Source organism: Accipiter gentilis, chromosome 6 (genome assembly GCF_929443795.1).
Source record: "Accipiter gentilis chromosome 6, bAccGen1.1, whole genome shotgun sequence".
Taxonomy (NCBI): Eukaryota; Metazoa; Chordata; class Aves; order Accipitriformes; family Accipitridae; genus Astur; species Astur gentilis.
Window position 1 is genome coordinate 9,200,901 of NC_064885.1, and position 15,665 is coordinate 9,216,565.

General features: G+C 53.1%; 1 protein-coding gene across 1 annotated transcript in view; it reads right to left on the reverse strand.

The window, feature by feature from the left end:
* Positions 1-15,665, reverse strand: part of ATP2A3 (ATPase sarcoplasmic/endoplasmic reticulum Ca2+ transporting 3) — a 57,916-nt gene that overhangs the window by 35,851 nt on the left and 6,400 nt on the right. Inside the window, 2 exon segments of the mRNA XM_049801973.1 lie at positions 1,242-1,324; positions 1,741-1,758. Coding sequence (XP_049657930.1) covers positions 1,242-1,324; positions 1,741-1,758 — 101 coding nt within the window.

Below are 15,665 nucleotides of genomic sequence, written 5' to 3' on the forward strand. Positions count from 1 at the left end.
AAGAGAAGGACCACAATGTGGTTGAAAGAACAAGTGCCAGCATTTTAAGAAGAAGGATGGAAACAAGAGCCAACCAACACATGGTGTTTGCTGGAGCGAAGACAACCCAGAGCAGTGGCCAGCCCCACGGCTGGGTTAAAGCCATGTGTGGACTTGCCATATCCCACTGCCAGTGCTCAACTCGGGTCCCTCCACTCTTCTGCTGGGGATAACCTAATGCACTAAATAAGCAGGGCTGGAGCAAATGGCCATGTGAAGCCTGGATGAGTATTTGCACCAAGAAAGCATCTGTTTTTGTTTACTACGCCCATGGGGAGACAGACCATGGCCATGAGCAGATGAGTGGGGAGACGGGGCAGCACTGCCCGCTTCTCAGACGCTGCCAGCAACAGCTGGGCAGCCGCTGCGGTCGCTGTCTGCAGCACGGTCAGCCTCCGAGAAGCCCCTCCTGGGCAGAAGTTAAGCGATGCAATGCGAGTAATTGATGTAGTAAGAGCAGCTCTGCAGAGCAGGGACTGACCCTGTGGCTTCTTACCATCCTGAGCCCCGTTTCCATCCCACAAAGACCTCATACAATAATACAAATGAAGCACACACACACACACACACACAAAAATTTTCACTCCATTTAACTGCTTGTCGACCTGCGCTGTGTCAACACAGCAACACCTTGCTGCTCTGCGGCAGAGGCAGTGGCACAAAGGACCTCTGACGCAGGGCTTCACACCTGCTTTACCGATTAGCAGAGCCGCCACGGCAGACTCGGCCATCAAGCAGATTGCAACAGCTCTGCAAACTCACCAGCAAACAGGGCACTGCATGTTGTTTTGGGAACACATTGAACCCCACAAGCAACCGGCCTCCCTCCTTATCTGGCCGCAAGTTGTATCCGAAAGGAGGGGACAGAAGACTCGGCTTTGCCATCCCACTGCCAAACACCCTGAGTATACTCAAAAAATAAGTAATTCTCCAGCAGCTCGGTGGGGAAATGTCTCCTTATGCAGAGTTGCTCCCAAGGTAGATTGTGGGCAAAAATGAGCTGACAGCATTACTGAAAAATCCTAGAGTCTCATCTTTTAAATAGATACAATGATATCGTCACGATACCCTAGGAAACCACTGCACTGCTGCTACATCACCTTCATCCAACATGCACCCTCCTCTGGCTCCTTTGCTATTCACCTGCCACCCTGGTCCGTACGTGCCCTGGAAGGCGCCCACCCTGAGCCTGGGGTACTTACGAAGGACAGAAAAGCTGCCATCAAAAGGATGCGGACGAGGAGATCTTCAAACTGCTCCAGCACCAACTCCCAGAGGGACTTTCCTGGTGGGAAAACATGAAGCCAAGCACAGTCAGTGCTCAGAAAAACCCCAGAGGACGGGTAATTTAGAGCACTGAGGCCACTAAAACCAACAGGACCCCATCCCTGGCTTGCGGTAGAGCTGCTCCAGTGCCCATCAGCCACGGGCACTAGTGAGGACATCAAGCGCTGCAACGGGGGATTTTTCTCTCTAATATTAAACACCTTCATTTCTGGCATTGGCCTGGTTCTACTGATTTCACCAAGTCCTCTGTGTTTCCCTTTGCAGCTGGTAGTCTCGCCGTCACAGGAAAGCTCTGCTGTCAGCCCAGCTTTCTCTGGGATTAAAAGACCCCAGAGACTCCCCCCTTCTCAACCTCAGCACTATCCACTCAGACTCAAGGCACATACCCACCCTCACCTCCAGCCCATGACTTACCTTCTTCTGCAGGGAGCTCTGTGGGTTTTCATCGACAGCCCAGCGAGCGTAACAAAGTAAAAATTGATAAAAATAAAAAGATTAATTAGTGATTTGGGCACAGATTAGCAATCCCTTCCCTTATGCCCCAGCAGTCCATTCAGGACCCCAAAATGCAACTTGTTATGCACATATTCCCACACCAAGACAGCTTGTCCTCAAACTTCTCAGTCTAACACCAAGTAAGCAGCACTGGATGCTCCCCGCACCAGGGAAACATCATTTCCCTGCTGCAAGCGGCTCTGGCAGCATTTATTCCTGCACTCAACCTGCCTAAAAAACACTCCTCAGGAGCTGCCCTCTCCAAATCCAGGACACAGAGGTCCAACCATGCCGTAAAATGCCCTGCCAGAAACCCAATAAGGACCCACTGGGGACTGTAACTTTCAGACCACATTTCCTATTAACCAGTTGTACTTCACAGCCTGCAACTCTCTAGGAAAGGAATCCAAAGCTGATGCTCAGCTGGTCCAAGCCATCCTCCCGAATCTGCCCCGGTGGGTGCAGAGCCTCCAGCCACGCTGCTGCCAGCCAAACCCGAACCCAGCCGCCTGCACAACCCCCAAAAAACCCCAAGGGCTCCCGAACACCCACCACTGTCTCTCCAAGACTCTCACATCCCCGTGGGATGACCATTACCTTTGCACGCCACACGCACCGAAGGGTCCCACGGCTGCTGGGCAATGCACAAACCCCGGTACCCACCAAGGGCATCGCTCCTGCTTCCTCACCCGCGCAGTAATGGATGTGCTGGCCCTGCCGTGGGCAAGGGTTGGCCGAGGGCTGCAAGGTCCTGCAACCAGGGAGGGCTCAGGAGTGACCCCCCTGGTTTTCGCTGCTGATGGGTGCTCATCTCCATGTGCACCCAGTATTCCCACATTGAGGGTGAATCCCTCGGTTGCCTGTAGAGCAGCTCCCGGAGAGCTGGCAGCCAGACCAAAACCTCAGCCAACTGCCCAACGTGGGGAAATACGGACATTGCAGCTGTCTCACGGAAAAGGAAATCCAGGATTCGCTGAGCCCAGCATTGCTCGCTGGAGATGGGGAAACCCAAGCCAGAGCCATGCATCAGCAAACCCTTGGGAGGGCTGTGCTGGTGCCTCAAAGGCATCGCACGGTGCTGCAAGGGACAGCGGGGTACCAGCGCCGAGACGACACGGCACCAGGGCAGGTACCCGCTGCCTCCATCCTTTGGTGCTCCGGGGCAGGAGGGGACCGGACAGAAAAGCCCAACCCCAAACCTTCCGACGGGGGAAAAATTCAGGCAGAAACCTCCCACAGAGCTGTCGCAAAGCCTCTGCTGTCTGCCACCTACTTCTGTGCCCCATGAGGTGATAATAAAGTAATATGTTTTTCCAACTCCTTGTGTTTCTAGGAGGGAATAAGGGACTGACTGAAGTTCAAGAGGAATTGGCCCAAGGCTGACACGCTTGATGACCTGTCGCTGGACCAAATGTGGCGTTGTCTCCAATCACCCCCAGCGTGGAACCCTGAGCGAGAGCGGGAAGCGAAACCTGCTCAGCTGTTTTCCATCATCTATTTTCATTCAGAGAAATGAAAAAAAAACCCAAACCAAAAACCAAACCCCAACCCACCTTCACTGAACAAACCAGTGAAAACAAGAAGCCTGAACATGTTTACATATCAAACCGTACCAGCTCCTCAGTGCTCACGGACACACTTACTACAAGTTGGTTTAAACCCATGTCTCTCCTAGATAAGGCTACTCTGATCCCCTGCCGTTGTGAGAAACAGACCAGTACGTAACACCTATAATTATTCTTATAGCAAAAAAAAAAAAGTAATCTTGGAGTGGCTTCAATGCTTCGTATCACTCTGCAGAGCGCGTCAGAAGGAAAGTGGCTCTTCTCCCTTTTGCAGCCGGCTCCTCTCCACCCCCGGCTTCCTCTCCCCAGCCCAGAGAGCCACCAGAATTAAAAGTAGAAGAGATCTGCTGCTGCTATTTCCATCCAGGCTCCATTTTAAGGGTGCAAACGTGCGAGGTGAGAGGGCTGGGGGCGGGTGGGTGTCCCGAGGGAGGTGGCTGGGGCTCCCGCAGGTCTTGGCTCTGCCAGGGTGCCTGCGGGTGACTTTCCACCCCGAGCAGCCACCCAAAACGCCACGCTCCTCTTAGTGCTTCTCCTGCCCGGTGTTTGCATGACGAGCCACAGCAACGCCGTTTGCAGAGCAGGGACTTTGCATGAGCTCTTGATTAAAGGATGAAAACAGGTTTCCGTGAACTTCGGGAGGAAACACGTGCACTGGGGCAGCCAGCCGAAATACCGCCGGTGGCAGAGTGACACTATGCCGTCGCTGTCACCAAACCTCAAACAATCGCAATGCTGCTGCAGACGCCTCCCCAAAAAAACCCAATTTTGAGTATACTGAGAACCAGGCATCTCCCCTGCCACCAGTGACTCCTTCCATCACCCCTCACGTGGCAGCCCAGCACCCACTTTGCACCAAATACCCAGAGAAAAAGGGCAGAAAGTCACAATAAACTCAAGGGTTTGGGTCTGAATCGATCAAAACCCACCAGAAAACAGGAACGTTTGGGGCTGGGCTGAAGCCTCTCCCTCTCACTTTCAAAATCTCACTAGAAATAAGAAGGTTTGCTACTCGCCAAAACCCAAGTTTTATGTGAGTCAGCCCCGTGGCACCAGGCAGGGCAGCAGAGCTGGTGCAGTGCCGCCATGTTCCACCCGGCCAGGAAACCCGCCACAAGCAGGGAACCAGCAAAATCCCAAATCTGCAGTTCCCTTGGGACAACACAGTGAGCGCAGACGGGCTGAAATGGAAACTCCCAGCCGGCACCTGAATAGCCCTTTTCTTCGGTCGGTGGCTCAGAGCTCAGCACGGACATCCTGCTCTGCGCCCAAGCTCCCCGTTACGGCCAGAAGACAAACGCAGTAACACCACCAAGGGCAGAAAGTGATAATGGTTGCTCAGAGTATCCCAAAACAGGGCCACCCACTCGCACCACAAATTTTCAGCTTCCCGAGCTGAGCGGTCCCAGTGCAGGACCCGCAGCTTGCGGACGCGTTGTCTGCAGTTTCTCTGCTCCTGCTCTTCTGCATCGCGGCTTCGGAGAGCAGAGCCAAGGAAGCAGAGGTACCACAACAGAGCGATGGGTGCCTGGATGTCACAGGACCATTCCCAACGGCAGAAGAACGTGCTCTCCTCTGGGTTATCGAGCGGAGAGGTGCAGGCAGCCCCAGCCCCACCGACCCGCAGGGCTTTGCCTTGCAGGGGCACAAAGTGCAGCCAGCTCCTGGGATGGCTGAGGATTGGCACCTTGCTCTGAGCTTATCACATCACGACTTCTTTCCTTGCCGTGCCGCCACATCACACGCTAACCGTGGCCCAAGCTGGGCTGCAAAATATCGACACGAGACGCTCTAAGGGTATGCAACGAGCCCGGCCACCCTGGGCAGACGTGGGGCTGGTGTTGGGCTGTTTTAGCCAGAGGTTAATCTCCGGCTCCTGCCAACTCAAACAGGGCTGGCAGCCCACGGGCTGGCGCCTGCAACATGGCAGGGCACAGTAATCAGGTGATGAAAAGGTAAATAAACACGGGTGCCACCCACGAGCGAGGCGGCACGGGTGCAGGCTGCCGCCCCGGGGCTCTGCGACAGCCTTCGTGTCCCCAGGGAGACCCTGGCCGCTTTCCGGGCCAAAGCAAACAAATAAAATGCGACAGGGTGGCGTTGGGGTCGCTTTAAGGAAATGTTTGAGTTTCTCCTGCTGTAACAGGATCAAAAATTCCTGGAGCGGCACAGCCCTACAGCAGCCGGCATTTCTCCATCGTGCGTTGAGGTATCGCATCCCACTCTGCTTTTGGGGAAACTGAGGCACGAGGTGACAAATCCCCAGGCCAGCACGGCAAAGCAAACCCTGGTGCGTTCTCAGACCCGGCGTGCGACCCACAACAGCTAACATCTTGCAGGGTGAACACTGAAATACCATTTTCCCTACCATTTCAGGAGCTTCCCTAGGATAAAAGCAGATTTCCCTTATGGGAAACACTTATGCCACCCAGTGATGTGAGAAGGGTAACGGCACGGTGCCCACTGTGAGGGATAACGATGAGCATCACACCTGGGCCCAGCTTTCTGCTCCAAATAACTTCCTTCAAGCCATATATCTATGTTGTAAACTCATTGTAATTGTTTTTCCTCCCTTTAATTTCTTTTTCCGTAGGCAGGGAAGGCGAAATGGATGGGCAAAACAAGGGACGCATCCGATTCCCAGACTTTGCCAACAGGCAGGAAAAAGAGCCCAAGAAAGTAGTGAAAAGAGTAAGAAAACCCCTAAAATACCCCCAAGTGGAGAGAGCACCCCCCTCCCATGACATAAAGCAGGAACCCAGGCAGGGCTGCTCTGGGATCCTTCCACTGTCCCACAAGACACCAGGCAGAATAAATTGTTATTTTAACTGGCTGCCTTTCCCAGGGCCGGCTGCGCTGGAAGGATCCCGTCCCGGAGGGACGTCTGCTCTCCTTCATCCTCGGTGACAGCCGTCACCGCTGCACATCACCGGTACTCTGCAAAACCGCCGGATTGCACAACCGGCAGAGGCTTTGCTGGGTTGTTTTAACGCGAGCTCAGCCCATCACCTGCTTGGTGTAAATCATGCCTGGGGATGGCGGCGTGAAGCTGCTCGTCACCTTGCATGGTTGCACTCGAGCTGCAGAAGTGTAAAAAAGCCAGCGTTTGCAAACTAATCCCAGGTGTTTTAGCATTATGTGGGATGACAAACACTCAAAGCCTAATGGTGCTAATGCTACCCGATGTTCACAGAGGACAAAGCGTAGTTATCTAGGTGCCTCGGCCGCGCGTTACTTGAATTAACCCACAGGGGCTTTGCTTTTACGTGCAGCTTCACCCCCGAGTTTCCCGAACGCCGCCGCATCCCTGGAGACCGCGCTGCACCTTCGTGTCTCGCCCCCGGCGCCGGCCACGCGCCGAGGCAGGACGTGGCTCCGCTCGGGGAGAGCGGGACCTCCGGGGTGCAGCTAAAGGGACCTTCTGAGGTGGCTTCACCTTCTGCAGAACAAACCAGGCGTTGCCACGGTCTCACCCTCCGCCTGCCCTGGCACCCCTTTGCCTGCTGGAGCCCACCCTGGACCCACGGGCACCACGTGCTATTGCACCCAAGATGGGGAGCCGAGCACCCCACAGAGCTGAATTAGCCGTTTAACAAAAAAAAAACCCCCATACATCCATCCGAATCACGGCAGGCAGGGTGGGGTGCTGCCCCCGGGGCACCCCCACGACCCCGACCGCGGCGAGAGGGGCTGAGGCGTCCGAGCGACGACGGCTGGGTCGGCCCGCGGGGAGGGGGCAGCGGGACGACGGCCGGCGCGCCCCCACCCACCGCCCACGCGCGGAAATCGCATCCCCGGGCGGGCGCAGCCGCGGCGGGCGCGTGTGCGCGGCACGTGAGGCCGTCGGGCTGCGGCAACCGGCGTCTCCAGCTGCGCCGAGCCCCTGCGACCCAAGGAAAACAAACGGCAATTAACCACGCATCAAAAAAGCCCCTCCTGGGTGCAAGCACGGCACTGGGACCATCCCCATCCCCACGCCAGATGGCCGCGGCCCAGCTCTGCTTTGCCCCACGAGCCGCTCCCGGGGAATCCGGCTCTTTCCCGCGTCCTCCATCACCCCCAATTTGCTGGTCCCAAAGCCGCGGGTGCTTCCCCTCCTGAGCGAAGGCGGTGGTGGCCCTGGGTGTGCCGCCGGTGGGGGAAGCACCTCCGGCCCCCGGCACCTTATTTGCTTACCGCCTCGCAGCTGCTTTTTCCTGCGTGCCAGGCGAGTTTTGGTTACGCTGGCTGCCCGCGACAGCCGCTCGTTCGGGGCTGCTTTGAAAGGCAGGCGGTGGGAAGGTGAAAAGAACGAGATACAACCCCCCTCCCACGGCAAACACCGGCTTTTTTGCTGTTCCCGTAACTCCCCGGCGCTCAGCCCTGCTCGAGACCTGCCCCGTGCTTCGCAAAAGCCCAGTGCCCCTCCTGGCTGGGGGATCCACAGCCCCAAAAATAAGCAAATTTGGGGCCAGAGGAAGCGCTGGGGATGGCGGCAGCCTGGGGCGGGTGAGGGCTGGCGGGGTGGCACATGAGGATGGTTAGCAGAGGTTTAAGGGCCAGAAACGTCCTTGCTATTTTCCAGGCGATGCTTTAGGGTGAAATGATCCAACCGGTTTTCTGGCTGGCACCCGGATGCCGTAAATGGCTGGCAATAAAATCAGCCTGAAAAATTCCTGGTTTGGGTCACAGGGCTTCTCGCGGCAGACAGGGCTCATCCTACCCGCACGCTGCTCTTCCAAACCCACCGGCATTGAACCCAGCCCAACACCGTCGGTCCCTCCAGGATGGTGACAGGGTCCCAGGGCAGAATAGGTGCATTCAGGCACCCACAGCCCCACTCCTGTGGTTGGAGGGGAGAAGCTGAAAGGCTCGTTTGCTCCTTTTCTGGCTAGCTAAGCTCATCTCAGCAGGTCAGGGAATAGGAAACTCACTTATCCTGGATGTGCCCCTCAACGGCAGTGAAGCACCAGGCAAATCTGGTCCCGTGGTATCTCCTTTTCCCCGGAATGTCAGCACATCCCCATGCTGAAGGATAAGCCACCGCCACCTCGTCCTGCTGTCTGGGTAGAGGGAAACAGGGACGGAGGTGGGAGCGTGGCATCGGACTGATGGGTCAAGGAGCTGCGTGAAACAAAGAAGGAAAACCTCGCCCATCCTACCCCAAACTTCCCTTCCTTTATTCTTGGAAACGGCTCATCCCCTAAACATTGGATAGCATGAGCTGCCCTCCAGCACTGCGCAGGGAGTCCCGGGAAGCCTGGCTGGCCCCGAGCATCCTCCTCCCGTGACACAGTGAAAAGCAAACCGTTTCCCTGCCAATAACCCACCTCCTTTTCTTAATGCTATGAAAATAAGGGGAGAAGATTTTGTCCATTTTGGCCCCAAAAATGAAGCCACCGCTCAGGCTTGCAGATCTAGTGCCCACGTGGCATTTGCAAGAATAAAGTCTTGGGGAAATTTAGGGAAAAAACGCTGGGGAAATGGGGCTGCAAGCGGTGGCCTCGTCCCCTCCCCATCCTTCTCCCCGTCAGTACCCACAGCAGATTCTCCGGGATCGTTTTGGGAGTGGGAGGGAGTGGGGCAGAGGAAACCCGCGGCTCCAGCCTGGGATGGATTATTTGAGCAAACTAAAAGCAGCGGTTTGTTCCCTCCTGCACCAACGCAGTGGAAAGAATTTTCAGCTCCGGCTCCCGGGTGGAAAAGCTAAAAATCTGCATTTAAATAGTAACAGGTTTTGGAAAAAATAAAATAAAATAAAATAAAATAAAATAAAATAAAACCACTACAGGAGCTTGAATAAAGTAAAGCTTAAGCTGGGGTGGTTTTTTTACTTTTGGGGTTGTGTTGTTTTGGGTTTTTTTTAGCTTCTCCTTATCTCTGCTTCAAGCAGACCCTTTCCGGAACCTGAGGGAAAGGCAAGGGAGTGACTCTGCTGCATTTGGGAACCTTCTGCCAGAATTACCACAACCCCAACCGAGGGGCACGCTGCAATTTCAGTATATCCTCTTCTTGCACCCTACAGATATCATTCTATTTCCTTCTTTAATGCCCTAAACCTATTTTTTCAGCTAATTTCCCATTGATACCCCGGTGGTAATGTTAAGTATATTGGGGATTTTTGCCCAGTAATGTTTTTTCACCCTTTTGGGCTCTGCTGCAGCCTCCCGTCCTCCCTCGGCTGCTCAGCTCTTGGCTTCCCCCCGCGTCACAGATGAGATGCCCAAATGCCACCCCGAGCCAAAACCCCTCCGACCCAGCCCAGTGGCAGAAAAGCACCAGCCCGGCCAGGGAAAAATGCTGTGGCGAATTTGTAACCCCTCCGGGCACGACTGACCGCCACACACCACTACAAATAGGCCACTCGCAGCGAGTCCAACACCCGGCGACAGAAAATTTAATAACATTTTCCTGGCAGCGCTGGGGAACGGTTTAGGAAACCAAACACAGGGAGCTGTGGAGGCGGAGGTGCCAGGAGCCCCGGCGATGCCCTGCGCTGCCGGGTCAGCTCATCCGCTCATCCCCGCCGGGCAGTGGGAAAACGTGCATGGTCCAGGGAAGGAATTTCAGCGCCAAAAACTGGGCTGCACCTTTCAGCTGAATTCTGCGAGACTTGGGGAAGAGCAAGGTGTGACTGTGTTTCGGCGTTTTTTTCTTTAAAAATAGGAAAAAAAGGGATATTGGGGCTGAAGACAGAGGTAAGAAAATGAGACTAGAATGCATTTTCAAAGTAGGATGCATTTGCTCCTGGAGGAGAGATGCTGCTCAGCATGCAGCAAAGGGCTGCCGCAGCTCAGTGCGGGGAATAGCATCCCCCAAAACCGCCTCCCCGAGGATCCGGTGAATGTTTACACTGAGCCAAACATCTTCGATGAGGCTGTAAGCAACCACTGAGAATATCACACTTGTATGGCATGCAAAATACAACAATAAAATAAAAAAAATAATAAATAATAAAAAGAATAAAAATAAATAATAAAAATAAATGTAACTTAACTATTCCACTAGCCAAGTGCTGTGGAAAGCACGGGTGGCTCCTGGTTGCTGCATCCAGCAGGGACCGAGCAGCTCAGGCACATCCCGCTGGCAGCATCCCTGCTCAGAGGACATTTCTTCCACCACCCTGCGGGGCTTAGGGACCAGCCGGTCGAGGGGCTCTCAGCATTAAAACACCCAGCACCCACCGCCCCAGGAGCAGGCAGCCAGGGAAGGGGTTACCTCCCCCCCCCCTCCCCCCCCACCGCTGTAACCCCAGCGTTTTCCCCGCTGTACAGCACCCGCCTCGGTGTGCCACACCAAACCCAAACCTGCCCTCGGCGGGAGGGGAAGCCCTTTGACATCCCACCCCACCTCCCGCACTAACCTGCCGGCACAAAACAAGATAAAACTTCCTCCCTCTCCCCCAAACAGGGGCTCACTCTGCAGCACTCATGGCACAGCCCAGCAAACAATTTGCTTTGCCACTTTTTTGTTCGACATCTTGCACGTGGCAGGTTTTGGATCGAATTGCAACTGGTGTGGACCCAACTCCCGAGACATCTGTAAGAGCCAACCCACAGGGGTCTGCAAGAGGAAACCCCTCAAAAGCAAAGCCCCAAACCAGTAACATCAATAAAAAAAAAAACTTAAAAAAAAAAGAACTACAGGATCTTGCTTTTAAATCCAAACAGCATTTTCTCCCTTTCTCTACCAAGACAGGGAACCTGCTCGCTCTCACCCCTCTAAAAGCTGATCTTTTAACAGATACCTTTTAATAGATAAGTTTTAATCAGTCCTGCTGGCACCTGTAGCCAAGCCAGAGCGTATGAGCTGGGCTGTGTATTAATGGATCAGGAAAACCCAAACTTTGCATGCTGGGTTGATAGGAGACCCTGTCCCAAGCTCAGGGCCGAAGGGAGCCAACTCCATCCTAATAGCACAGAGGTCCGAAGGGGGTAGGTTTGAGGGGTTTTTTTCTTTTTGTTTATTTTCTGGAGGAAATGCCTCTGCCATGGCAAACCTTTGTGAAATTTGAAAGTTTGAATATGGCATCTCAACCCATCTCCCACCTGCTGGTAAATAAAATCTGGCTGATAAAACGCAGCCAGTGTATCCAGAGGGCATTGCATCCTCCGACCCCGACCCACACAGGCACTAACGAGCCGCTGTTCAACTCAATTAACTCAAACTGAGATTATTAATTTTTTTTTGCAGAACTCCTTGCCCCGGCTGACCTGGCTCCCCCCTGCCCCAACACACACACTTGCTTTTTCTGGTGTCTGTTCTCAGAGCACGGTCTATTTTCAGCAATCCCCTTGGATGGGTTTTCATGGAAAATTAAGTCTATGCTGCCCTTAGTTTAGATTATATCAGAAGAAAAAAATTTCTGTAGGATAGAAAAGATCTGTTCTTCTGGATGGGAAAAAGGGGCGAGTTGGACAATTAATACTTTTCATGGATGAACTCTTTGGGGATCAAACATCTCCGTGTAATTGAAGCAGTTCCTTTCCTGGAGCAAGATACTCAGAGATCCCTGGAAACATGAGTCCCATCTAGGCTTTTTCCATAATCTCCTTCCAACTATGTATAATATCTGTGTGCATGTCTATAAGGATGAAGTATTATATATATACACATAGATACCTATACACATTTGTGTATAAGGATGAAATATTTTATATATATGTATATATACACGATATACACAAATGTATATAGGTAACATCCTATATATATGTATATATACACAGATATCTATATATGTTTATGCCAAAAAGGGGTGAAAAAGGGAAGAATAATTTGAATTAGGCTTTTATAGGTAGAAGAGGAGCCCCAGAAGAGGGCTGAGCTGGCACTGCAGAGCAGCCCCATCTCGCCCAAGTCACTGCAGGACTCCCCTCCAGAGGGGGGCGGATCAAAACGCTCCTGCTCCTCTGATGGGGTTTCCATTTACCTGCAGGCAACAGAAGGTCTCTAACCTCCAAAGCGTGCAAAAGCCCAGAAAACCTGCAAAAACCCAAAGGACACAGTGCCCCAAGGGGAACCCTCTGCAGTGGCTGGAGCGGGAGGGCCGGGGACACAGCTCCATCGCTTTCCCTCTGACACCCCACACCGCTGAGCTGGCCTTTTTTATTTTTATTTTTCCACTCACTCCCCACATTTTCCTTATTTTAGACCTTCTGTTGACTTGGAGGTTGCAAAATGGAAAAAGAAAAGTGCAAACAGGCACGTAAAGGGAGGGTTATCCCGACCCTGGCTGCCTGTCTCCTGGGGACGGGCACTGCCTGCTCAGCAAAATCCAGCTGAGCCGACGTTTTACAGGGCAGATCCCTGGGGATCTGGCCATCGCCGGCTGCCGAAGGGGTTGGAGTCACTGCTCAGCTAATTGAGCTCCTCCTGGAGAATCTCTGTGCTTTCGCTCCCCGTGGCAAAGGAAGCAGAAGAGAGAATCTCCCCCGCCCACGCGCCCCTCCCAAAAAACAACTGATTTTTATCAGCAACAAATGCAAGAAAAACAGTTTCCAAACCAGATGAAGAAAAACCAGAAAAAAACCAAAACAACCATATAATAAAGTAAATATATAACATACAAAACACAGCCCTTGCATTTGCTCAGAGGGTGGCTCTGCAAGGACGCCAGCAATTCTCTCCAATAAGATGAGGGGGAAAAAAAACAAAACAAAACACATTTTGGCCATCCATCCCCCCAGGAGGACACGGACCAGCCATGGGGACTGGTCCCAGCACAAAGGACAGCTTTCCCACCCGGGTCCTGGGAGCAGCGTGGCCTCAGCCGGTGGCTTTGCGGACCACACGGATGCGCCGGAGGCGCTTCCACCGGGATGGAGCAAAACCCGTCAGCGCCGGGACTGCCCCCGGCATCGCATCCCCCACCGCTCCGCAGCCGCCCGGACAAGGACGCCCGATAGAACCCTGCCCTTCGGTCCGAATTAACTCACATCCCTTCCCCGCCTCCCCCCGCACGCTGGTTTAAAATACACATAGTGGCTAAATAGCAGGAAACACCCGATGCAAAAATACCGCGGACAGGAACCCAGGGGCACAGGGGACACACAAGAGCAAGAAGCGGATTTCCTCCCCAAAACATCGCACCTCTGATGGTGACGGTGACCCTGCCGCGCGGCTGGGCCAGGCCACCAGCATGGTGCCACTCGTCCTCAAGTGCCTTCATCCTTCAGCATGGATCTGTCAGCTCTTCATAGGGAAAAAACATCTTTTCATTGTCTGTGTTTTGTTTCCCCTCCATAAAGGGGTCTTTTAGTCAAAGGTGTCCCATGGTGACTTGCAAACGTTAGTGTGGGGGGAAAAAAAATATATATTTTTTTATATATATATAATCTCAAATGGAATACATATATATATACACACACATAATCTCAAATGGGATGTATGTATAAAATCTCAAATGGGGGGGGGGGGGCGGGTAAGGAGAGAGAGAGAATCTCAAATGGGTTCATGTGGGAGCTCAGGTGACGAAGCCAGGACCTGCATCACCAACTTGCTGAACATTTAAATTTTAGGAGGATTTTGATGATCAGAGCAGAGTCATCTACATTTAGGGATACTATAGGTCTAGACCTCAAAAAGAAGTACAAAAGTTCAGATCTCCCCGCCACCACGGGTCACAAAGAGATGCCATTGCGTGCCCTGAAGAAGCCCGATGCCTGGGGACGTGTTGGACCAGGTGGGACATGGACATGGACCATGTCCTGGGAGGTAGATAGGATCCCTACCAAACCACAGCCCGAGCTCAGACTTACCACCTCTGCGGGTGAGAAAGAGAAAAGGCTTTTATAGAGTGATAACGAGCAGCCAAACCTCAAAAACTGGGAGGTTCCCACAGAAAACTAGCAAATACTAGTTACAGACACAAGGTTGATTGCTGGCAAGGATTAATTCAACTTCTCTTCAAAAGAGCAACACTTTGGACTCAAATCCGACCCTCCTTTCACGAGGTGAGTGGCTCACCCCAGGCAAGTCACCCGCCAACCCCTGGCTTGGCAAAGGCCCATTAGCATTAATTGCATTAATCCTAACAGGAATAATGAGTGTCCTGTCCCAGCACTGGTCATCACCACCGGCACGGTCGTTGCTCGGACTCTGGTGGAGCAGGCAGCTGCCTGCAGCCCTGCCTGTGAGGGGTTAACCGCCCACGGAGGAGCCTTGGGCGCACGTTCACGTCATGGAAATACTCAAGTAACCACAATTTTCTCTATTGCTTTTTGGCTCCGGTTCTTCAACATTTCTACACTTCCAGCCCAGATCTCTGCTACCTGTTTTCCAGCGACGTAATTGGTACAGACAGCAGCTCAACCGAGCAGTCGCTAATTTTTTTTTAATATAGGTTACTGTTATACTTTCTACCTCCGATACTACCAACACTGAGATATAAAAAAAGATGAGTCACACTACTGGCAACAAAAAAAAAATTTTTAAAAAAATCAGATGCACAATAATAAATGGGGATGGGATGGGGGGTTGGTGCTTTCTGGGTTTTGCTGGGTATTAATATGCCAGCGGGTTGGACTGAGCCCCAGACAGCTCTGTCCTGCCGCTGCCTGCCCAGCCAGCCCACCCACAGCGGCCACGGGCCCCTCTCCTCCATCCCTCCTGCCTTTCCCAGTCCTCCCAGTCTCCCCGTTATCCGCTGTTTCTCCTGTCCGAGGTACACCGACTGACCGGGAGAGGCTGCCTTCCGTGCCTTCACCCCATCTGAGATGCAACAGGAGATCAACAGGAGATCATCCATGAGTGCTACACGAAGGGGAAAGAGGGGAGGGAAAAAAAAAAAAAAAAAACAGGAAAAAAGAAAGAAAAGATAAAAAAAGCAAGCAGAAAACCCTATCCCTCTCCTGATAATCACAACCTGCCTTAATATTTCTATCCTGTAATTGAGACCGCGAGTGCCAGCAATGCTCCCGGAAAATGCCAGCCCAGCAGCTCGGCTCCTGGTCCCCATCCCGCTCCCAAGCGCCTCCCCCTCCGGATCGCTCTGCCAGCCGGTTACTGAACTAACCCACATCAAACCAGCCAGCCCAGGAGACGGCGTCCTCCTCTTCGCACCGCCGCCGTTGTGATCAGCAGAGCGAGCCAACGGGCTGGGCAGGGAGCGCTGCCCCGCGTGCCAGAGCTGTCCAGTGGGCTTTTCCCAGGGAAAATAAATTAAATAGGAGTTTTAGAGCATCCTTGTGCAATGTCAGCACCCAGACACCCGGCCTTACCTGCCGAAAGAGGTTTGCCATTTTGCTTTACAGCCCTAATTCCCCACGGAGTACGGCTTAGCTGTTGCTCATAACTTTT